The sequence below is a fragment of the Malus sylvestris genome, chromosome 13 (genome assembly GCF_916048215.2).
Source record: "Malus sylvestris chromosome 13, drMalSylv7.2, whole genome shotgun sequence".
Classification (NCBI taxonomy): Eukaryota; Viridiplantae; Streptophyta; class Magnoliopsida; order Rosales; family Rosaceae; genus Malus; species Malus sylvestris.
In genome coordinates, this window is record NC_062272.1 from 2,854,592 (window position 1) to 2,876,490 (window position 21,899).

At 37.8% G+C, this 21,899-nt stretch overlaps 1 protein-coding gene and 1 long non-coding RNA gene across 3 annotated transcripts; one reads left to right on the plus strand and one right to left on the minus strand.

The window, feature by feature from the left end:
• The first annotated feature begins 804 nt into the window (after positions 1 to 804).
• LOC126594840 (transcriptional repressor ILP1-like) lies at positions 805 to 11,902 on the plus strand. Its single transcript, XM_050261094.1, has 7 exons — positions 805 to 2,258; positions 2,703 to 2,870; positions 3,747 to 4,423; positions 4,527 to 4,809; positions 5,026 to 5,315; positions 5,957 to 6,429; positions 11,654 to 11,902. The coding sequence occupies exons 1-6, from the start codon at positions 1,080 to 1,082 to the stop codon at positions 6,147 to 6,149; spliced, it is 2,790 nt and encodes a 929-aa protein (XP_050117051.1). The 5' UTR covers positions 805 to 1,079; the 3' UTR covers positions 6,150 to 6,429; positions 11,654 to 11,902.
• Positions 11,903 to 14,915: 3,013 nt separating this feature from the next.
• On the minus strand, positions 14,916 to 17,170 carry LOC126594853 (uncharacterized). Of its 2 annotated transcripts, none has more exons than XR_007613450.1 (3): positions 16,888 to 17,170; positions 15,350 to 15,412; positions 14,916 to 15,175 (listed from the first exon to the last, which is right to left on the minus strand). It is a non-coding gene; the product is annotated as an uncharacterized LOC126594853 (long non-coding RNA). The 2 variants fall into 2 exon arrangements; XR_007613451.1 differs by having other exon boundaries at positions 15,350 to 15,515.
• Between the last annotated feature and the right edge of the window lie 4,729 nt (positions 17,171 to 21,899).

Genomic DNA, 21,899 nt, shown 5'->3' on the forward strand with positions numbered 1-21,899 from the left:
TTACCGCATAAAGTTAAGACTTTCAGTTGGCTTCTCATTTTGGGTAAACTCCAAACTAGGGACCGTCTGGCTAGAAATGTAAACAATATGCCTACTATTTTTCCTCTCTGTAATTTAGAAAATGAAAGTCTAAGTCACCTTTTTGTTAACTGTGATTTGGCTAGACGGTCTTTCTGGAGGGCATAAGACGGATCCTATCTCCATTGGATGGTCTCCCCCTAGAGTTGGTTTTGTCAAGCTCAATTTTAACGGCTCGGTGATAGATCAACCTGCTGCCTCCGGTTTTGTGATTAGAAATGAGAATGGAACACTTATCATTGTTAGGGCTCGTTGCATTGGGCAGAACACTATTTCTATGGCGGAATGTTTGGCGCTTTGCGGTGGTCTTTGGATGGCAAATTCGAGAGGTTTTAAGCGGATTATTGTGGAAGACGACTCTAAATTAGTTATTAAGTCTATCTGCGATGTCTTTAATACTCTATGGAGACTGAAGACCATCCTTGATGACATTCGTAGGCTGGTAGGCTTCTTTGAGGACATTAGCTGGATGCATGTTTTCAGAGAGGCTAATTTCCTTGCGGATGCTGTCACGAGTATTGATTTCTTGATAAATAATTTTCATGTTTGGGATAGATCTATTTCGATGGTTGCTCGTTCATCATTTCTATTTGACTGTACTCAAACATGTTGCCTTAGGGACTTTTCTTTTTAATATATTTGTTCCTTTCCTATAAAAAAAAAATACAATTTATTTATTTTTTATTTTTTAAATCTATTGCTTTTTGAAATTTGAAACCGCGGGTATTGTTTCTTAAATAAATTTTATTGTAAGAGATTTGTTCTGCGAAATGGTGATGAAAAAAAAAAAAAAAGAGAGCAAGAGATGCATCCGGTTTTGCGAAAAAAAAAGGAAATAGAAGTGGAAGAGATTTCTAACCGCACGATCCGGTGTGAACGGTGAGGATTGATTGATTTCGACAGATCCCGAGAGAAGGATCCGGAGAGGAACTCAGTCCCGGCAGAATGACTAGACCAGGGCAGTTGTGAATGCTGCAATCCCTAAACCCGCCACCGCCACCATGAGCAGCAGATCCAGAAACTTCCGCCGCCGCGCTGACGACGGCGACGATCAAAACGACGATGCAAATGACACCACAACCGCAGTTAAATCCTCATCAAAACCCTATTCCGCCTCCTCGTCAAAGCCCAAGAAGCCACAGAACCAAGCCCCGAAGCTTCTCAGCTTCGTTGACGACGAAGAAAACGCAGCCGCCCCGTCCCGCTCCGCCTCTTCTTCCAAACGCGATAAGCCCTCATCCCGTCTCGGCAAGCCCTCTTCAGCTCATAAGTTGACGGCTCTCAAAGACCGTCTCGCTCATTCGTCTTCCGCGTCGACTTCCGTGCCGTCCAACGTTCAGCCACAAGCAGGTGCCTACACGAAAGAAGCGCTCCGTGAGCTGCAGAAGAACACGCGAACCCTAGCCAGCTCCCGACCTTCCTCCGAGCCCACCATTATTCTGAAGGGCCTTGTCAAACCCACCGACTCAATCTCCAATACGCTGAGAGAAGCCCGGGAGTTGGACTCCGATTCCGACGAGAAGCATGAGAAGGAAAGGGGTAGTTTGTTTAATAGGGAAAAGGACGATGCGGAGGCCCGATTGGCCTCGATGGGAATTGACAAGGGCAAGAGCTCACCTGGTTTGTTTCCTGATCAAGCCACCATAGATGCAATTCGGGCAAAGAGGGAACGGCTGAGGAAATCGAGGGCAGCAGCCCCGGATTTTATCTCATTGGATTCAGGGAGTAATCATGGCGCTGCGGAAGGATTGAGTGATGAGGAACCAGAGTTTCGAGGCAGAATTGCAATGTTTGGGGATAAGATGGACGGTTCTAAAAAGGGGGTCTTTGAGGATGTTGATGATAGGGCAGTGGATGTTGGATTGAGGCAGGAAAGTGTCGAAGATGGTGATGAAGAGGATGAGGAAGAGAAGATTTGGGAAGAAGAGCAGTTTAGGAAAGGGTTGGGGAAGAGGGTGGATGACGGGGCGGTCAGTACTAGTGCTCCTGCGGTTCCTAGTGTGCCCCAGCCAAAGGCTACCTACTCTGCAGTGACGGGTTATAGTTTGGCACAGAGTGTGCCTGTTGGGCCAAGTATAGGAGGGGCAATTGGAGCATCACAAGGTTCGAATGTGATGTCCATAAAGGCGCAGGCGGACATTGCTAGGAAAGCTTTGGAAGAAAATTTCATGAAGCTTAAGGTATGAATTGCTGCTCTTCTGGTCAAGTTGAATTTTATATCGAAATCTATCAATGTTGGAGGTAAAGCATTTCTAGGTATCATAGGATAATAATTGAGTGACATATTGGCTTTTAGTAATGTGGTCGTGTATGTTGGTCTTAACTTTAGTTCACTAGCTATGGTTTTAATGCATAGATGGATTAACATTTTGATTGTGTTACTTTCCAACAGATTTTGTGGCATTAATGCATTTGACAATAAGAACAAATGTAAACCAGAGAATACATAGCTGAATATATGAGCCATACGTTTGGAAATAAAAACTCTACCAATGTCAGGGAGCTCATTACTGACATGATATATCTGCGTTGTATTTTATCTGCCTTTATAGCATATTCATATGATAACCATGTAGCATATTCATATGATAGCCATATACTCAAAATATGTTTTGATCTCTCAGGCAAGTCATGGCAGAACCATGTTGTCACTGACTAAGACTGACGAAAATTTGTCTGCCTCGCTGTTGAATATTACTGCTCTCGAGAAGTCTCTGTCTGCTGCTGATGAGAAGTACCAGTTCATGCAAAAGCTTCGTGATTTTGTCTGTTCCATATGTGACTTTTTGCAGGTATGCTATCGTAAAATACAATATGGTTTGCATTTGCTCCCCAAAGTTTTCCTTGGCCTGCTTACCAATATGGAATGTCAACTGGAGGGCATTTCATTTAGGATTCTGGTAGAACCAAGGACATTAAGTTCTGGAAGAATGTAATGTGCCTGAGTTTCAAGCTACCTGGCAGCATAGATGAATCATTGGCTCTTCATTACATTTGCATACGATACACATTATAATTCACTCTCTTTCTGAGGACTTGTTGCTGAAAAGTAGGCTACTGTAGGAGGAATTCAAAATGGCCATAACCCCCCATTGTTAATATCAAAGGGATTAATCTCTAGTTTCTTGTTCTTGTATAAAAATTTAGACTTGTCTGTTTTTTCCCTAGGACCTTTTTCTCTAAGAAAAATGGCCAACAAAGTTCACACTTCTTCTTGAAAGTGAAACTGGCAGTGGTCCTTCCCAGATTAGCAGATAGCAATATGTTTATCCTTGGAAATTCAATCAAAGTTTGGCAACCACATAAATGATTGATGAATATTCCACTGTAGCAACCACATTTTAACTCTTAACAGAGTTCTCGTTGTGGATTGCTAACCATAGCAGGTAAAAGGCCTTCTACGCATAGATTACCAATGAAGGACTTGAAGACTGTATAGAACAAAGGCCTCTAACTCAACATTGGTTACCATTGATGTTCTGTTTGCTTGTGCTTACCGTGTTTGACGGTTTACTTCATTTTCTAAATAAACATATTTTTGAGATGTGCCATATGACTTCTATTATCTACTTGATGTTTCTTCTTCTATTTCCATTTTTTCAATCCCGTTAAGGACAACATATCATGTTGATCTGAACTTATCTGTTCCTGTAATTCTTCATTTTCAGGTTAAAGCTCCCTATATAGAAGAGCTTGAAGCAGAAATGCAGAAAGTTCATGAACAACGTGCGTCATCTACTTTGGAGAGGAGAAGTGCTGATGATGATGAAATGATGGAAGTAGAAGCAGCTGTAAAAGCAGCAATGTCTATCTTCAGTAAAGAAGGTAGCAGTGATGAAGTAATTGCAGCTGCTAAAAGTGCAGCACAAGCTGCATCCGCTGCTTTGAGAGAACAAACAAATCTACCAGTGAAGTTAGACGAATTTGGTAGAGATATGAACCTTAAGAAACGTATGGATATGAAAGGGAGGTCTGAGGCTCGACAACGCAGGAAAGTACGGTACGACTCTAAGAGACTGTCATCCATGGATGTGGACAGTTCCCATCGAACAATAGAAGGAGAATCAAGCACTGATGAGAGTGACAACGAGAGTCAAGTATACCATAAACACCGCCAGTTGGTGCTCGACACTGCAGGTAAAGTATTCGATGATGCAGCAGAAGAATATTCTCAACTTTCAGTGGTCAAAGAAAGGTTTGAAGACTGGAAGAGAGAGTATGCATCAAGCTACCGTGATGCTTATATGTCTTTAAGTGTTCCTACTATTTTCTCTCCATATGTGAGGCTGGAGCTTTTGAAGTGGGACCCCCTCCGTGATAAAACAGATTTTCTAAACATGAACTGGTACTTTTTATTTCACACCCTCTAGAAACACTGAACCACACACAGAAGTACTGCTGCTCGCTTACTTCCATCCTTATATTAAATATTCTTTTCTTCTGTTCAGGCATTCATTGTTAATGGACTATGGTTTACTGGAGGATGGAGATGATTTGGCATCAGATGATGCTGATGCTAACCTTGTCCCTGATCTGGTGGAAAAGGTTGCTTTACCCATTTTGCATCACCAAGTTGTTCACTGTTGGAACATTCTCAGTATGCGAGAGACAGAGAATGTAGTTGCTGCCACAAGTTTGGTAACAGATTATGTTCCACCTTCTAGTGAGGCTCTTGCAGATTTATTAGGTGCCATTCGCACCCGTCTGGCTGATGCTGTTACTAATATTACGGTACAACTTTTGAATTATCAAACTAAAGCTTTAAGACATTTAATCAGGCATATGCATGTGTGTTTTAAACATTGATGCATTAAGCATGTACATTTTATAAAAGTGATGTGTTTATGCTATCTAATTTATATTTTCCTTACCTACCTGTCAACTCTAGATTCTAAGTCGGAGAAACTATGAACCATGAAATTAATTTTGATCATTTCCAATGTATAGGTCCCGACATGGAGCCCGCTTGTATTGACAGCAGTGCCAGATGCGGCACGGCTGGCAGCATATCGATTCGGTATGTCTGTTCGTTTGATGAAAAATATCTGCTTGTGGAAGGAAATCCTTGCTTCTCCCATTCTAGAGAAGCTTGCCATTGAGGAGCTGTTGTGTGGTAAAGTTCTACCTCATATTCAAAGCATTGCTGCAAATGTGCATGATGCTGTTACAAGAACTGAAAGGATTGTTGCTTCTCTATCTGGGGTGTGGGCAGGTTCAAATGTCACAGGGGACCGCAGGTAGTGCTTCAACTAACATAGATTACTTCCATGCGTGAGTGTGCTTATTTGATGCGTGCATGTTTGTGTCCTATGCCTGTGATGGATTTTTGAGTTCAATTAATGATGTAGACAATGTGATGCTTTGACCCAACTAATATGGTGCCTCAAATTGGCAAGAGTTTTAGCCTTCTCCTTTCTTTCCATTCTTCACCTCCCTTGTCTTGTCCAAGGTCTTCCATACCTTTACAGGGTAACGAACTTTGTACAATTTGACGCTATTACATTATAAACCTTTCATTGCAGATACATGGCTTGAACATCATGTTGAGTTGGACATTATTTTTATCATAAACCGGCTTTACATTCCCTTTAAAACATATCAAACTTCTTTGCTTAAAAGAGTAGGATCTGCCCAGTCTAATTGTAATTTGTGAGTATGATGTCAGCTTGAAATGTTGAGGCCTTGTGCTCTTTTTGTTGCATAATTTTTCCTTCCCTTCAGTTTCCTTTTTCGTCGTTTAATTTTTACCTTCAGTTTTAAATATATTAACCAATACATGAGTTATAAAATGAAAATTATACATTCTTGTACTTATACTACCTTTAACTGCATGTTCAATGCTCTTATTCATTTGCCTAAAGAAATAACTATTGTGCAGCCGTAAGTTGCAATCGCTGGTGGATTATGTGCTCTCGTTGGGTAGGACTCTGGAGAAGAAGCATTCGCTTGGTGTGACACAAAGTGAAACTGGTGGACTTGCCCGTAGATTAAAGAAAATGCTGGTTGATCTGAACCAGTATGACAAGGCTAGGGACATAGCAAGGACATTCAATCTTAAGGAGGCATTGTGAATCGTTAGAAGCCTGAAGATCTTCGAGAGAAGCATAAAAAAATCTCAAAGCTTGCAGCTACATTTTTGAGCCATCCGTCTAGCGACACACTTTAAACAAACGCAAGGTGCAAATCTTTGACCCAAATATCTCTCTCCCGCTTGCGTTGTCGCTGGACATGATATATGAAACAAAAGAATCACAAAGTCTAAGAAGATAATTCTGTCTGTCCCTTTTGCCTTAGTCCCTTTTGCCTTAGTTTACGCAATGGGGGAGATGTGCTTTGTGGCATGAGCTCTATGTTGAGAACTAAGCTGCATCCTAGCTTTAGAATTAACCTGCAGAAGTTAATCCTGCAGATGAAATAAAAAATGTGAAGAAATGAAGGCTTTACCAAAATTAGAGGGAACCATTAATTTTCAACGGCTAGTTTCTTTTACTAGTTTTAGAAAGATTACAGCTGGTGTACCTATCTTTGTATTTGTACTGAGCTTTCCCATCTTCTTCCAAGTGGATGGATGATATCCTCCAATAACCATTTATGGTCGGAGAGGAGTTCTAGGTCCCTAGATGTAGCATCTGTTTTAGACCGGCTGTAAAAAGATATAGTCTTTGTAATTTGTCTTTTGAGATATAAGAAAATACACAGACTCTTGCTCTTCCTACTTTCTCTTGAAAGAAACAAATTTCTTCAAACCCTTGCTCAAAGTTTCAATCTTTTTATCAACCTAATCGATATGCCTGGTACCATTTCAAACATGGTATCAGAGCTCCGGTTCTGATTTCGAAGAAGGGACGTGATTCTGTGAAGATAAAAATTCAGAAAGGGTTAAAGGTGGTACCTTTATAACCATTCGTGCTGTGCTACCTGAGAAGATGGCTGGATCAAGCTCCTCCGGTGGTGATTTACGAACACCACAATTTAATGGATCAAACTACGATTTTTGGTCCGTAAAAATGGAAACCATTCTCATAGCATACGACCTATGGGATGTGGTTGAAGTTGGTCTTGCTGGACAACAAACAACCAGAGAGGAAACCTCTGAGGAAGAAGAAGAAAGCGAGTCAGAGCATATTCCAGTTGAAAAACCAGTTGTTTCAAAGGAGGAAAAGATCAAGAATGCCAAGGCTCTAAGCCTCATTCAAGGAGCAATCACTGACGAACTTTTTCCCAGAATCCGAAATGAGAAGACTGCAAAAGGTGCCTGGGAAATCCTGAGAAGAGAGTTCAGAGGAGATAAAAAGGTAAGAGCTGTGAAATTACAAGCCATTAGAGCTGATTTTGAATATCTAAGGATGAATGATGTTGAATCTTTGGATGACTACCTGGCTCGGTTTTTTGAAATAGTAAACAACTTGAAATCTCTAGGAGAAGATGTAACAGAGAAAAGAATTGTTCAAAAGTTGTTGATGAGTCTAGGTAGGAGATATAAGTCTATAGTGTCAATCATTGAAGAAACCAGAGATCTAGACACTATTAGAGTTGAGGAAGTCTTAGCTTCAGTGAAAGTCTATGATAAAAGAGAAGACTTGCATGAGGAAAGAGAGAAATATGCAGGTACTGAGAGAGCTTTCAGTAGCCTTAAAGTTGGAGGAAATGGAAATGGAAATGGAAGTGTCAAAGGAAATCAGTATAAGACAAACCCAAAATGGGGTCAGTATAAGAAGGGTAAGAACTGGTCTCAAAACACTTGGAATAATGGAAGTGGAAGTGGCTGGAACAACAAATTTTCTACACACAACAGGCAATCAAGTGGCAGCCAAGGAAATGTGAAACCTCAGTGTCAAGTATGTGAAAAATACCATTTTGGTGTGTGCAGATACAAAGGAAAAGCCAAGTGTGGAAGGTGTAATCGATTTGGTCATTTAACTAAGGATTGTGACAATGGTAAACAAGTTGCAAACTGTGCAAAGGAAGAAGATGCAGTCACAGCAACCATGTTCTATGCTTGTCGTGCAAGTTCAATTGCATCAAGCAAGTCAGTGTGGTTTGTGGACAGTGCTTGTAGCAACCACATGACCTCTCAAGAGTCCTTATTGGTCAATCTTGATAAATCTGTGACCTGCAAAGTAAAAATGGGTACTGGTGATCTTGTTCAAGCCACAGGAAAAGGAACACTTGTAATTGAGACAAGAAGAGGGAAAAGATACATAAATGAAGTGCTGCTAGTTCCAGGATTAGATGAAAATCTGTTAAGTGTTGGTCAAATGATGGAACACGGTTATTATGTTCTATTTGGTGGCAACATGGCTGTGATATTTGATGATAGCAGTCTTGAAAATGTGGTAGCAAAGGTGATTATGACAGGAAACAGATGCTTTCCATTGTCCTTTGAATCTATAAATGCAGTAGCTAGAAAAGCCTCAATTGAAGAAGAGTCAAGGATCTGGCATAAAAGGCTCGGTCACTTGAACTTTAACAGTCTAAAAAGGATGCAGAAAGAAGGATTGGTGCTTGGGTTGCCTGCATTATCTGAGATGAAGGAAGTTTGTGAGAGTTGTGTTTCTGGGAAGATGCATGTGGAACCATTCGATAAAGAGAAAGTGTGGAGAGCTAGTCAACCATTAGAACTGGTATACACTGATGTTTGTGGACCAATGCAGAATGAATCTGTTGGTGGCAACAGATATTTCATAACATTCATAGATGATTTCTCAAGAATGTGTTGGGTGTATTTTCTGAGGAACAAATCTGATGTGTTCAATGTGTTTAAGAAATTTAAAGCCTTTGTTGAGCTACAAAGTGGTTTCAAGCTTAAGAAGCTGAGAAGTGACAGAGGAGGTGAATATACCTCCCATGAATTCTTGAATTTCTGTTCTAACATTGGAATGGAGAGACAATTAACAGTGGCATACTCCCCTCAGCAAAATGGAGTTGCTGAGAGAAGAAATAGAACTATTTGTGAAATGGCTAGATCAATGATGGCTGAGAAGAATATTCCTGTGATTTTTTGGGCTGAAGCAGTTGGAACTGCAGTATACTTGCAGAATAGGTGTCCTACAATCTCAATGAAGGGTAAAACACCATTTGAAGCTTTCACAGGGAGAAAACCAGGTGTAAAACATTTGAGAGTGTTTGGAAGTATTTGTTACAGCCACATTCCATCAAATCTGAGACAGAAATTTGATGACAAAGCAAGCAAGGGGATCTTTATGGGGTATGGCAGTTGTGAGAAAGGTTACAGGATTTATAATCTTCAAACAGAGAAGATTATTCTCTCAAGAAGTGTAGTGTTTGATGAGTATAAGACCTGGAATTGGGAAAACAAGCAAGATGAAGTTGTCTACATGCCTCTCAACATTGGAAATGAAAACACTGAGATAACAGAAATGGAAGAATCTTCTCATGAAACTCACAGCATTGACTCTCCAAATCCTACTCAATTAATCTCAGATGATGAACATGTTCCTGGAAGCAACATTGCCAGTACAAGTCAAGGCTCAACACCAAGCAATACACCAGTAAAGCTGAGAAGCTTGGAGGACATTTATGCAAGATGTCATATGACCATCATTGAGCCTGAAACCTATCATGAAGCTATTGAAGACAATGCATGGAAGGAAGCAATGAATGCTGAGATTGAAACTATTGAGAAAAATGGAACTTGGGAGCTGGTGGAAAGACCTGCAGACAAGCCTGTCATAGGAGTCAAATGGGTGTTCAAAACCAAACTGAATCTCGATGGATCAGTTCAAAAACACAAGGCTAGACTTGTGGCAAAAGGGTATGCTCAGAAACCTGGTATTGACTACAATGAAACCTTTGCCCCAGTGGTAAGGTTGGATACAATTCGAACTTTGATTGCACTTGCAGCACAAAAGGGTTGGAAATTGTTCCAACTAGATGTTAAGTCAGCCTTCTTAAATGGAGTGCTTGAGGAGGAGGTTTACACTGAGCAACGCGAGGGTTTTGAAGTCAAAAATGCAAGTCACAAGGTCTATAAGTTGAAGAAGGCTCTCTATGGTTTGAAGCAGGCTCCTAGAGCCTGGTACAGTGAGATTGACACTTATCTCACAAACTGCAATTTCAAAAGAAGCATAAGTGAGGCTACCTTATACACTAGAACTGATGATGAAGGAAATATGATCATAGTCTCTATATATGTTGATGATATAGTATACACTGGAGGTAGCAATACACTGCTCAGTGAGTTTAAAAGAGACATGATGCAGAAATATGAGATGACTGACTTAGGACTCTTACATCATTTCTTGGGAATGGGAGTTCTACAAACTGAAAGAGGGGTTTTTATTCATCAAAGCAAATATGCAAAGTCCTTACTTGTAAAGTTTGGTCTGGAGGATTGTAAGTCAGTGACAATACCTCTACCCACTGGTGAGAAACTGAAGAAAGTTGATGGAAGTGAGTTGGCGGATGAAGGGTTGTTCAGGAAAATAGTTGGCAGTTTGCTATATTTAACTGCAACTAGGCCTGATATAATGTATGCAGCCAGTTTGCTATCAAGGTTCATGCATGGTCCCACGAAGAAGCACATGGGAATAGCTAAAAGAGTCCTTAGATACATTCAAGGTACTCTCAGCTATGGCATTGAATTTACAAGGGACAAGGATGCTGTTTTGATTGGATTTTGTGACTCAGATTGGGCTGGCAGTGAAGATGACAGTAGGAGCACATCCGGGTATGCATTCAGTTTTGGTAGTGGTACATTTTCATGGGCCTCAGTCAAGCAAAACACAGTTGCATTGTCAACTGCAGAAGCTGAGTATGTCTCAGCAGCAGGAGCAACAGCTCAAGCCATCTGGCTAAGATTTGTTTTGGATGATTTTGGTGAATTGCAAGCTGATGCAACACCATTGTTTTGTGATAACATGTCTGCAATATCGATGGTCAAAAATCCTGTTTTTCATCAGAGAACCAGACACATAAATAGGAAATATCATTTTATTCGAGAAGCATTGCAACAAGGATCCATTGATGTGAAGTACTGCAGAAGTGAAGAACAGTTGGCAGATATATTTACAAAAGCTTTGCCTAAAGATCGATTCAATTACTTGAGAATGAAGTTAGGAGTAAAGCCAGTAAGCAGCTTAGGAGAGGCTGTTGAGAACTAAGCTGCATCCTAGCTTTAGAATTAACCTGCAGAAGTTAATCCTGCAGATGAAATCAAAAATGTGAAGAAATGAAGGCTTTACCAAAATTAGAGGGAACCATTAATTTTCAACGGCTAGTTTCTTTTACTAGTTTTAGAAAGATTACAGCTGGTGTACCTATCTTTGTATTTGTACTGAGCTTTCCCATCTTCTTCCAAGTGGATGGATGATATCCTCCAATAACCATTTATGGTCGGAGAGGAGTTCTAGGTCCCTAGATGTAGCATCTGTTTTAGACCGGCTGTAAAAAGATATAGTCTTTGTAATTTGTCTTTTGAGATATAAGAAAATACACAGACTCTTGCTCTTCCTACTTTCTCTTGAAAGAAACAAATTTCTTCAAACCCTTGCTCAAAGTTTCAATCTTTTTATCAACCTAATCGATATGCCTGGTACCATTTCAAACACTCTAGGAGTTAGGTTTCTTATGAGATATTTGGATGTGAAAGAAAAGAAGAAAAACACTAGGTTCTTAGTTATTTTCTTCCTCCTACTTATGAGAAATTTGGATGTGAATTTTTTCGGAGAAGCGATATGTGATCGTTATAGGATAGGTTTTACGTAGTTTTCGATTCCAATGCCTGTTGTTCTTACGTAACTTATGGGAATCTTCTGCCTTTACCCTGATGAGATAGCAAGATGCTACCAAAGTTTCAGGCAAATTTATGTTCCTATCATTTCTGCCACAGTTTGTGCAACAAGTCACGTAGTCGATAATACATCCATATGCTCGCTGACATTGGATGGTGAGACAGCGGTCGCAATGGCTATGTGGTCCGACGGGCTGATCCAGGATTGCCGTCTTTGGAAGTGGTTCAAAAGAGGGGGACAGTGGGAAGTAGGTGGTGGCTGCTAATTAATATTGTCATGAAGCATTCTTAATCGCACCTACTCTTCCATAAACCACATTAACATTTTATTCTTAATCATACCTACTCACCCATAAAATTAAGACCGACATGTCATGATAAGAGAGCTTTACTTATAGAGTTAAATACACAAAATACGTTTCACAGAATTTCATTAGTTTTAAATTATTATAAGGAGGAGGAACAAACAAAAGCTCAAACCTCAACAAATCTATCTCTATCTCAAAAAACACAAGTAAACCAAACTAAATGTACCTCAAAAGTTCATATTGTGTCCAGTGAAAGTCGAGTTTTACGTAAGTCTCTCTCTCTCTCTCCCTAATTAAATTACACCACAATAATTATTATTAGTTGGTAAGCTCATTCTTAATTACTTGTTGATAAAAATCCGAAGCAGACGGGCAGTAGTCCGAGTGTCTAATTCACTCTTAACAATTTTCTTGTCTCGATGGTCAAACGATCATTTCATACCTAACAATGTTGAACTAATTAGATTACACCGCGTGTATGCATGCATGCATGCTTGCTTGCTGTTGTAGGTGCCTTGACTTGGTTGGTGAAAACTTTAAACTTCAAATTAAGTTCAAACAATGAACTGATGCCAAATTAAATATTTCGTACAAGCTGGAATCATACGCACAAAATGATATAGTTTTTTAAAACTAAAAATAACGAAGAAGTAACAAGGCGACTCTGTGTACAATGTTGCGTATTTTTTGAAGACATGACGCGTGGAGCAAAACTTGTTTCTAATTACATTCTTTAAATTTGATCCCCTTTTTTTTTTGGTATTGTTGATTGTTTTACGGTGTAATCATTATCTAGAGCTTAAACGTAAGGTTTCTAGTTTCATATACAAAGTCAGTTGCTACTTATTTGTTAATTGAGTTGCTGTCTCCGTTTGAGATGTGTTTTTCGTACTTAGAGTAGCAAATTTAACTTGGCTACTCAATTGCTACCTTCTTGGAGATGTTTTAAAACGAAGATCTAGAAGACTGTTTTGATGCCACGAATGATCAACCCTACCAATAAATAACACCAAAAAAACAAATCAGATTTGCTGGCAAATGTATCATACATGTTGGTCCTAGAAGAATTTATAATTTTATGTGTATAAAGCCCCACACAAGCACATCTCATCTGTCCTCCTTTAGATTTATTGGGTAAATTAGTAGGACCGACCGCAGCGTACGTGCACACAACAGCACACTTTTATCACTATTTCCAGAAGATAAACAATTTTGAATATGGTGGCAGTTAAGTAAATTTGACCAAAACTGGAAGTGCAAAGAGAAAACACAAGCATACTGTTGCGAGTTATACATTAGTTAAAATGTAAATAGTAGTTTATTGTCCCACATTGGTGAAGTACATATGTAATACCAATTATAATTCCTATATATACTCCACTTTGGAGATTAATGAATATATAAGAAATTCCCAAATATTATCATATATTTTTGGTATTTGCCATGTTTAGTTCAATACATACTTCTAGATATTACGATAATAATAAATTTGTTCTGTATAAGTCTTTTTCTCCAGCTACAAGCATACTTCTGGACATTAGCTCAGCTGCCAACCTTCTTTGAGGCTGTGGGTCACGGAACTAAAAGGAAAATCTGTTATTTTATGATCATTTTGGACAAAACTTTTTTTGTAGTCCTTCATTATTATCTTTTTTTTTTAATCGTAATTTGCTGATTTCACCATGTTTAGTTTTTCAGTTTATTGATAGTTTTTTAAATTAAGGATAGAAACTCATAAATTTGGTTACAGTACCTACGTGTATTTATACAATTATCATCTCGATAGTTAAAGATTATTACGTTGTTCATCCTGATAAAGGAACTGTTTATTTTTTTGATGAACCAATTTTACAATAATTTTCACCAATTGCCGCCTATGTTGTTAACATTATATCCATTTTATGACCAGCTCAGTTCTGCGACGATCGTACTTCTTACACTACAAGAAGTCAACTCCAAGTTTTTTCTGTTAAGGTAAACAAGTTTTGGATATTGGGATTAGACCAGATGAGACTTCAAAACAAGTTTTGGAAATTATTTCATATGTTTTGAAGTCCAAGTTGAATTCCATGAACGTAGATATATGTAATGTCTCCATGCATTACTCAGATTTTTGAGGTACGTGGCTTAAATTTATTTGATTTGTTTGGTTTCAATTCTTCAGTAGCAGGACTCGATAGTTGTTGTCGATATAGTGCTAGGGGACCATGCATATTGATGCAGATCGCATAAAATTAAAAAAAAAAAGAAATAAAGTCGCAAGAAAATTTGAAGAGCTGGATCCTGGAGAGAAGGGAGCGACAAAAAACGCCATTCCAATTCATTGTAGTAATAGTTCTTGAATTTCACCTTTAGTTTACACTACAAGAAAATAGGGCTTTAGTGGCGATGGCAAAGCGTCACTGAATACTACAAATTCGTCATATAATAATACATGTGACGAATTCGGTCGTCACAAAGGTTGTCACCTATGTGGCGTCACTAATAGTATCTGTGACGAATTTGTGATTCGTCACCTGTTCTTAGTATACGTGGCACCCGATTCCTCACATATTTTCAAGCCCAAAAGCCAATCTTGACTCAATTTGTGATGTTATAAGCATCACAAATCCTAAAATTATGTGATGAATAGGTATATCGTCACCTGCTCCTTTAAATTGTTTATATTATATTTTAATCCATTTATTCTTTTACATATTATCATTTTAGTAATTAAACTAGTATTTCAGCTTAATGTAATTCTGTAAATGGCAAGTACATACTATGAAACTCAATGAAAAAAAAATTCTTATAATTCAAATATGGGTAGTTTTTACATTAACATGTCCACAGTAACCTACAATACATCCCAATTGTAGCTTGAAAAAGATAATATCATAAGTAAAAATATTGAATTGGAGTTGTTTGCTACAAAATCTGTAGCATCAATAATAGGCAACGTAGAAGAAACTAGCCCTTTGAATAGGTTCAATCTTTAAAGCTCCAGCTGCATCACCACTTTTCATTTTGTAATCCATTCCAGTAGACATATCAAGAACTATTTCACAAAAACAAAACGGTTAGGTAACCCAAATGTTGTTCAAACGCATACCTTACAGAAAACATTATAGCAAGAAAAAAAGTGTTGATACACAAGATATATCCCTTCTACAGCACACTTGACCAAAAGGTATACATATTAACACCTATTTAAGTTATTAAACCACTTTACCCGTATATATTTGTAACAACACCTGGAAATATAGGTGGTGATATAATGAATACCATGATTGACCTGCAAAAGACAGAAATGGATTCACACAAGTTATTTGCTGGCCAAGCAAGTTGGACCTTTTTTTCCATATTAGTGGACCTAACCGAACGCAAAGAGACCATTCCTGAAACACAATGAGACCCAAATATTCAATCCCAAATGACAATTAATTTATATATAAAGCAAAGCAAGTAGACTTAGTGAGTAACATGAATCCCAACTAAAATCTAAAACAAAAATCCATCACAACAAAAGAGAATACAACACGCACACAATTACTTATATGAGCTAACAAAAGGGTTAGAAGTCAAGCAACCAAGCACCAACTTGTAATTAAAAATTAATATAAAAAAATGAGTTAACCAAACATCTGAAATGATCCAAATGTAGATTCCCACAAAACACAAGAAAGAAAAATATTGAAGTATATTACAAAACTCTACTAATCTACACTAGTGAAGGGAGAAGGGTTTGAACTTGAGACGTAGTTGGTTGACTAAGAATGTCAGGGCAATCCATCACTCATACTCTTTGTTTCTTTTTTCTTTCTCTTACATGAAGAAAGTTGAAGTTGCACTCCAAAACTAATTGAAAATAGACCAAACTTTTCTCATAATACAAGATTTAACTTTCCAACAGCACCACACAACATTTTTCCCTTTCTAAATCACGACCTCAAAAAAACTTACCTCGCATGCATTCTATCATGTCCTTTTTAAGAAAGAAAAAATTACTATTATTAAGGAGTGAGGGGAGAGTTCCAAACTATTACATTAAGTGAGGGAAAGGGAGAGTTTCGAACCGAGACACATTAGTAGAAACTCAACACCCAATCCAATAGGAATTAGTAATTTAGATTTGAGGTTGGGTATCAAATAGCGAGTTGAATTAGGTTAGGACAAGTCATATTCAACCTACTAAATTTGAACCATATACAACTAGTATTGTAGGATAAGTGTTAATTTATATAGTCCTCTTTTCCGATGGACACTTTGCCTATGAATTATTCTCAAATGTCACATATCACCGTATATATTGTTATCTTTCTTTTTCACAGCAACTACCAATTCAGCCCCGTTATATTTATGTGGTTCCTCCAAATATAATTTGTCTCCATTGGCACTAGCTGTTTTAGATTCCAATAGAACCTTACATAATAAAATCACTTCTCCAGAAAACATAAATGATAGCTCTAGCAACTGACTGCAGAGTATAAAGTGGTAACTTAAACAATTATGTATGTTTTCATCCTGCATCGAAAACAGAAGCATTCTAGAAAATAATTTCATCCTGCAAGAAAAATAGAAGCATTCCAGAAAAATAATTTCATCCTACAATTCACAGTAAAAAGAAAAATACAATTTCACCCATTATTCATTGATTTTCGAAAGAGAAAGGAAATTGATAATTGGGTGTCTAAGCTTGGCAACCAAATAACGGATTGAAGAAGAAAATCCAAAGGACAATTAAAGAAATGTAGGGAAACAAATAAGTACCTTGTTTTGCCTGAAGAACTCGATAGAAAACCGAATCTCTCTTTCCCCAATTTAGGTCCTGTTATGTCAGAGAGAGGAGAGAGTTAGAGAACGAGCAACAGATGATACTGAGAGAATGGCCGAGAAAGGAAGACGAAGGAGAATGCTTGTCGCCGTCGCTGGCAACCACCAGTGGTTGGTCGTCGGAGTCGGGGTGAGAGAGTAAGCAAAGGGGAGCTGAAGACGACCGGAATGGGTGAGAACAGAGAACTGAGTGAAATAGGTTTTACATTTTGGGGTTTTGATATTATTTCTTCAGTATATTTTATTTATTTATTTTAATACTATAAGTGACGAATGGCATAACGTGGCCTTCTCTTTTGTTGTGTGATGAATTTTAAAGATTCGTCACATATTAACATTTCATTTAGCGGTAAAAATTTTTACCCAATATTTTGTGGCGAATTCAAAAGTTTATGTGATGCAAAGTATTTTGGTGTCCAGTGAAAATTATTATGTGATGGTTTCTAAAAAAGGATCACTTATTTTACCCAATTGTGATAAATTTTTGCGCACCACAAAAAATTCCGTCATCTAATCCATGTTTTTTTGTAGTGTTAATTTTAGTTCTTAAACACTCATATTAGTTTTTTTTGTCATCGAACTTAACAATGTCTTGCACCATTAGTTTTTTTCACTAACTCCATCTATTTTTAAAGTTAAATCTAGGGATATATTAGATTCTTCAACTTAAAATTAAAAAAAAATAGAATAAGCTAAAAAAACAAAAAATTATAAAATAATAACTAAAACTTAATACAAAATAAAATTGAACTATAAAAATGGTTGAACTTTAGCAACTTTTAAATATAATGCAAACGCAATTTCAAAGTTGGTAGGAAGTCATTGTGGTGGACTCAACAACTAACAAATCGCATATTGAACTACAAAAAAAAAAAATTCCTATGTATTCAAGTTTCTCAAAAAAAAAAAAACTTATCTTTTAAGTTTTCCTTTTCTTTCTTATTTTCTCATTTTTTAAATTCATTTTTAGTGATGTTGGACGAAGTTCTTAATATATCCCTAATTTAACATAAAAATAAACGGTGTTAGTGAAAAGGACACATCAAACAACATATTATTAAGCTCAAAGACTAAAAAAAACTAATATTGAGTTAAGTTAACAGACCATTGCTACAATTAGTTTTGAGTTAAGTTGAGTGTTTGAAATGACGATTTTAACCATGCACAAAACGCTCATGTGAGTTTTTTAACAAAAAACTAATTGATGTTATAATTTGGACTATAATTGCTAACCATGGCATCGTAAGTGTTCAATTAACAACATTTTCATCACAAGAGTCACATTAAAAGTATGATGTCATTACAGGAACCACGAAAAGAACTTGACCAAATTCTAAGGCAGTAAAGTTGGTGAGTGCATTCCGAGTGTCAAACTTGAATTGACTTCTTCCCTTGATACCTAACGTTGTTAAATTTTGTACAACACATGCTGTTGTAGGTGCCTTGGTTGGTGAAACTTGAAACTTCCGAACAATCAAGGTTGATTAACGATTTCGTACACGCTTAAATATATGCACAAAATGACGTGCAGGTGATATAGTATTTAGTGAAAGCCAAAAATAACGGAGACGAACCGTATTGAGAAAATTTCACTTTTTTATTATTATTATTATTATTATTATGTATATATCATATATTGACACAAATTAATTGATTGTATTACGATGTAGAATCATCATTCCGAGTTGAGACTATTTATTTCTAGTCTTGGATTGGTATGTGAATCTCTTTGGATTTTAGATTTTCAATCGAAGTTGTAAAGACTATTTATGAGCATTACTTGGCTCCACTAAAATGTGGAGGAACTCCTCCTCAAAATAGTTGTGGCCTATTTTGTTTTTATGAACAGAACCATACATATTATAAATCATTATATAAATATCATCGCTGCATTTAAATTAGTTAAAACTAAGGTTGCTAGTCAATCAATTATAGAAAATGATAGATGGTTCGTTTAGTCAATCGGTTATAGCAAATGACAAATGATTTGTAATACTTCTAACGATTTCGATCATTTGTTATTATACAGTTCAATGACTAAACGATTTTTAATATATTTTTTTGTTGTTGCAAAATAATCCTTACAAATTGATTGATAATACAAACAATTTTGATCATAAACGCAAAATTTTATGAATTAGTCACAGGTTGTTTTGCGGATTAGAACTTCCCTCAAATTTGACCCGGCCATATCTCATTCATACGAACTCCGTTTTGGATGATCTTGGTGTCCATGGAAAGCCCTTGACGAGCACTACATATCTGTATTGTTAGATTTCCCCATTTCTTTCCCATTTTCCATTTCGAAGCTACAAAACCCACAAGTTTTTCAGTGGGTTTAATTTGTTTCCGGTGATTCCGGCGAGTTTTACTATCGATGACCACCACCAAAAGACTCCTCTCAACCCCTGGAGCAAGGCCCAAGGCTTGGATGAAGCGTCGAAGTTCATTTTGGTGATGAACCGAAGAACACTCATTGTGAACACGGAAAATTCCTGAAACGAAAGAGACAAGAACAACGTGCACAAACAAATATTTGTATTTGATGATTTTGGGTTACAATCTCTCTCAAATTTGATCCTCTGATTCGATCTCCGTAAGGTGTTGATTTATGGGTGTTTCGTTGATCCAAGGGCCGTCGAGGCTTGATCTTGGATGAACAGTTGGAAGTTTCTTCAAAGGGCCGTGGGCTTGATCTTTGAAGGTGGATTTGAGCGGATCTTCAAGGAGCCGTTGGGGCTTGATCTTGAGGATGAATGTTTCTTCAAGGGCCGTTTGAGGCTTGATCTTGAATAACGGTGATGAGCGGATCTTCAAGGGCGTTTGGGCTTGATCTTGAAGAACAGTGATGAACGGATCTTCAAGGGCTTTTGGGCTTGATCTTGAAGAACGGTTGGATGTGTGGATTTGTCGACGTTTGTTGATCAAAAGGGTCGTTGGGGCTTGATCTTGGATGAATGGATGATGAATGATGGTGCTTTCTTCAAGGGCCGTCGGGGCTTGATCTTCAATTGGTGGATGATTGTTGATCCAAAGGGCCGTTGGGGCTTGATCTTGGAAGAACGATGAACGAAGAACGAAGAACACTTTCTTGATTCTTCGGGATTTGCTGGATGCTTGAGAGCTTCAGAGTTTCAGAGCTTCCAAGCTTCAAGGTGTAATATGAATTGGTCCCTCTTAAATGAATGAAATGGGCTTGTATTTATAGAATTTTCCAATGCCTAATTTTGAATATAATATCCCAGATGAAATAAGTCGTTTCTGCCAGGTGTTGACACGTGTCCTATTTGATGACTTTTCCAACTCATTTCAATTTTCGTTGAGTCACACGCTACGTGTAAAATTTATGTAATACATGAGCGTTGACACTTTGATTTATCGGTCAACATTTATTTACGAAATTTCGATGTCTACACTCATTTCTAAGGTTTCCGGCGGGTTTGGATAAAATTGGGATGCTTCCCAGCCGAATTGGACTTGGCCATAGGTATGAAAACTTCTCCCCTCACTGAGATCTACTTGCCTGTAAAATTTGGTAATTTTTAAAAATAGTTGAATTTTTTCAGCAAGTCGGGGCGGCCGACCGCCAACTGCGGCGGCTGCCTGGCTAGTGGGCCGACGATGTACTTTTAAGTTCATTTAGATGCCTTGATTTCATAATTGATATCCGTATAACGTAATTGGATTGTTGGACTTAGTTTCATTACGATACCTTACTAGATCAAAATATGAATCGACGATCCGACCGTTGGATCGTCACCAAACCTTAATGCGTGATATAACATAATATTTGAGGATCATAGAAATTTACGGATCAGGAATCCAATGTATGGATCTTCCCTAATTGGATTTCTAAGTTTGTAAAATTAAATATCGACCACCACTTGAATTTTGAAATTGGCGGAGATCCGACCATCAGATCGTGTTGAGATTTTAGTATGTTGTTATTTGAGCATAATGTGGACTTTGGAAAGTTAAGGATCTGAAATCCAATGTGTGGATCTTCCGGATTGAATTGTGTAGAATTGTGGACCCAACCTTTGACCGAGAGTTGACTTTTGGTCAATATGTCTCCAAACGTTCTTAATACTAAAGTTAGTACTACGAGAGACTTAAGTGAAGTCTAGTGGGCCTACATTGGTTGGAGAGTGACTTGAATATTTGTGATATGGTTGTTACCTTAATTGTTTATGTTAAAATCATTTGTGAATATGAATTGGTATTATAAATATGATTTCTATTGAAATGTGATTTCCATATATTTAGCCATAGACTTATGTTTATTAAACATGATTTGGCTTGTGTACTGATGATAATGGTGATATATGGATGTTTAATTATTTCTAGTAATGTGAATGATAAGTATGATAAATTTATGGTTATGTGATCTTAAAATCCTATTAGAAGTATTCTATAGCACTTATATGCTGGTGGGACATATTAGTTGGAGGCCACGAGAAGTGAATATGGTAGGTGACTACGTTGTAATTATGGAGATGATGAGGTTTAGATATACTTGGTACATTTGGTAGGTACCATATGCTTGCTTGGATTCTGTTGAGTGATGGTCCGGAATCCCTTCTACTCCGTGATTCCGTTGAGTGATGTTCCGAAATCGTATCTAACTTGGGTTTCATTTAGTGGTGATTATGCATTGTGCTCCGCGATTTCGTTGAGTGATGGTCCGGAATCGTATCCTGGATTGGATTCCGTTGAGTGATGGTCCGGAATCGTATCCAGCCTGTATCTCATCGAGTGGTTCAATTCTACATGCATGGTACTCCGTGATTTCGTTGAGAGATGGTCCAGAATCGTACCTTAGTTTGGATTCTGTTGAGTGATGGTTCGGAATCCCCTTTGATATCTTGGTTCCGTTGAGAGGTCCGAAAACCCAACTTCAGAGAAGTAGGCTTGGCCTAACAGTGTCACTCTAGCCTTAGTTTTATATA

What these genes read in the sequence shown, in the direction of transcription:
- LOC126594840 (XM_050261094.1), top strand. Translation starts at nt 1,080, where the DNA reads ATGAGCAGCAGATCCAGAAACTTCCGCCGCCGCGCTGACGACGGCGAC. An exon ending in CCATATGTGACTTTTTGCAG is followed by an intron (nt 2,871 to 3,746) that starts GTATGCTATCGT and finishes CTTCATTTTCAG; the next exon opens with GTTAAAGCTCCCTATATAGA. An exon ending in GATTTTCTAAACATGAACTG is followed by an intron (nt 4,424 to 4,526) that starts GTACTTTTTATT and finishes TCTTCTGTTCAG; the next exon opens with GCATTCATTGTTAATGGACT.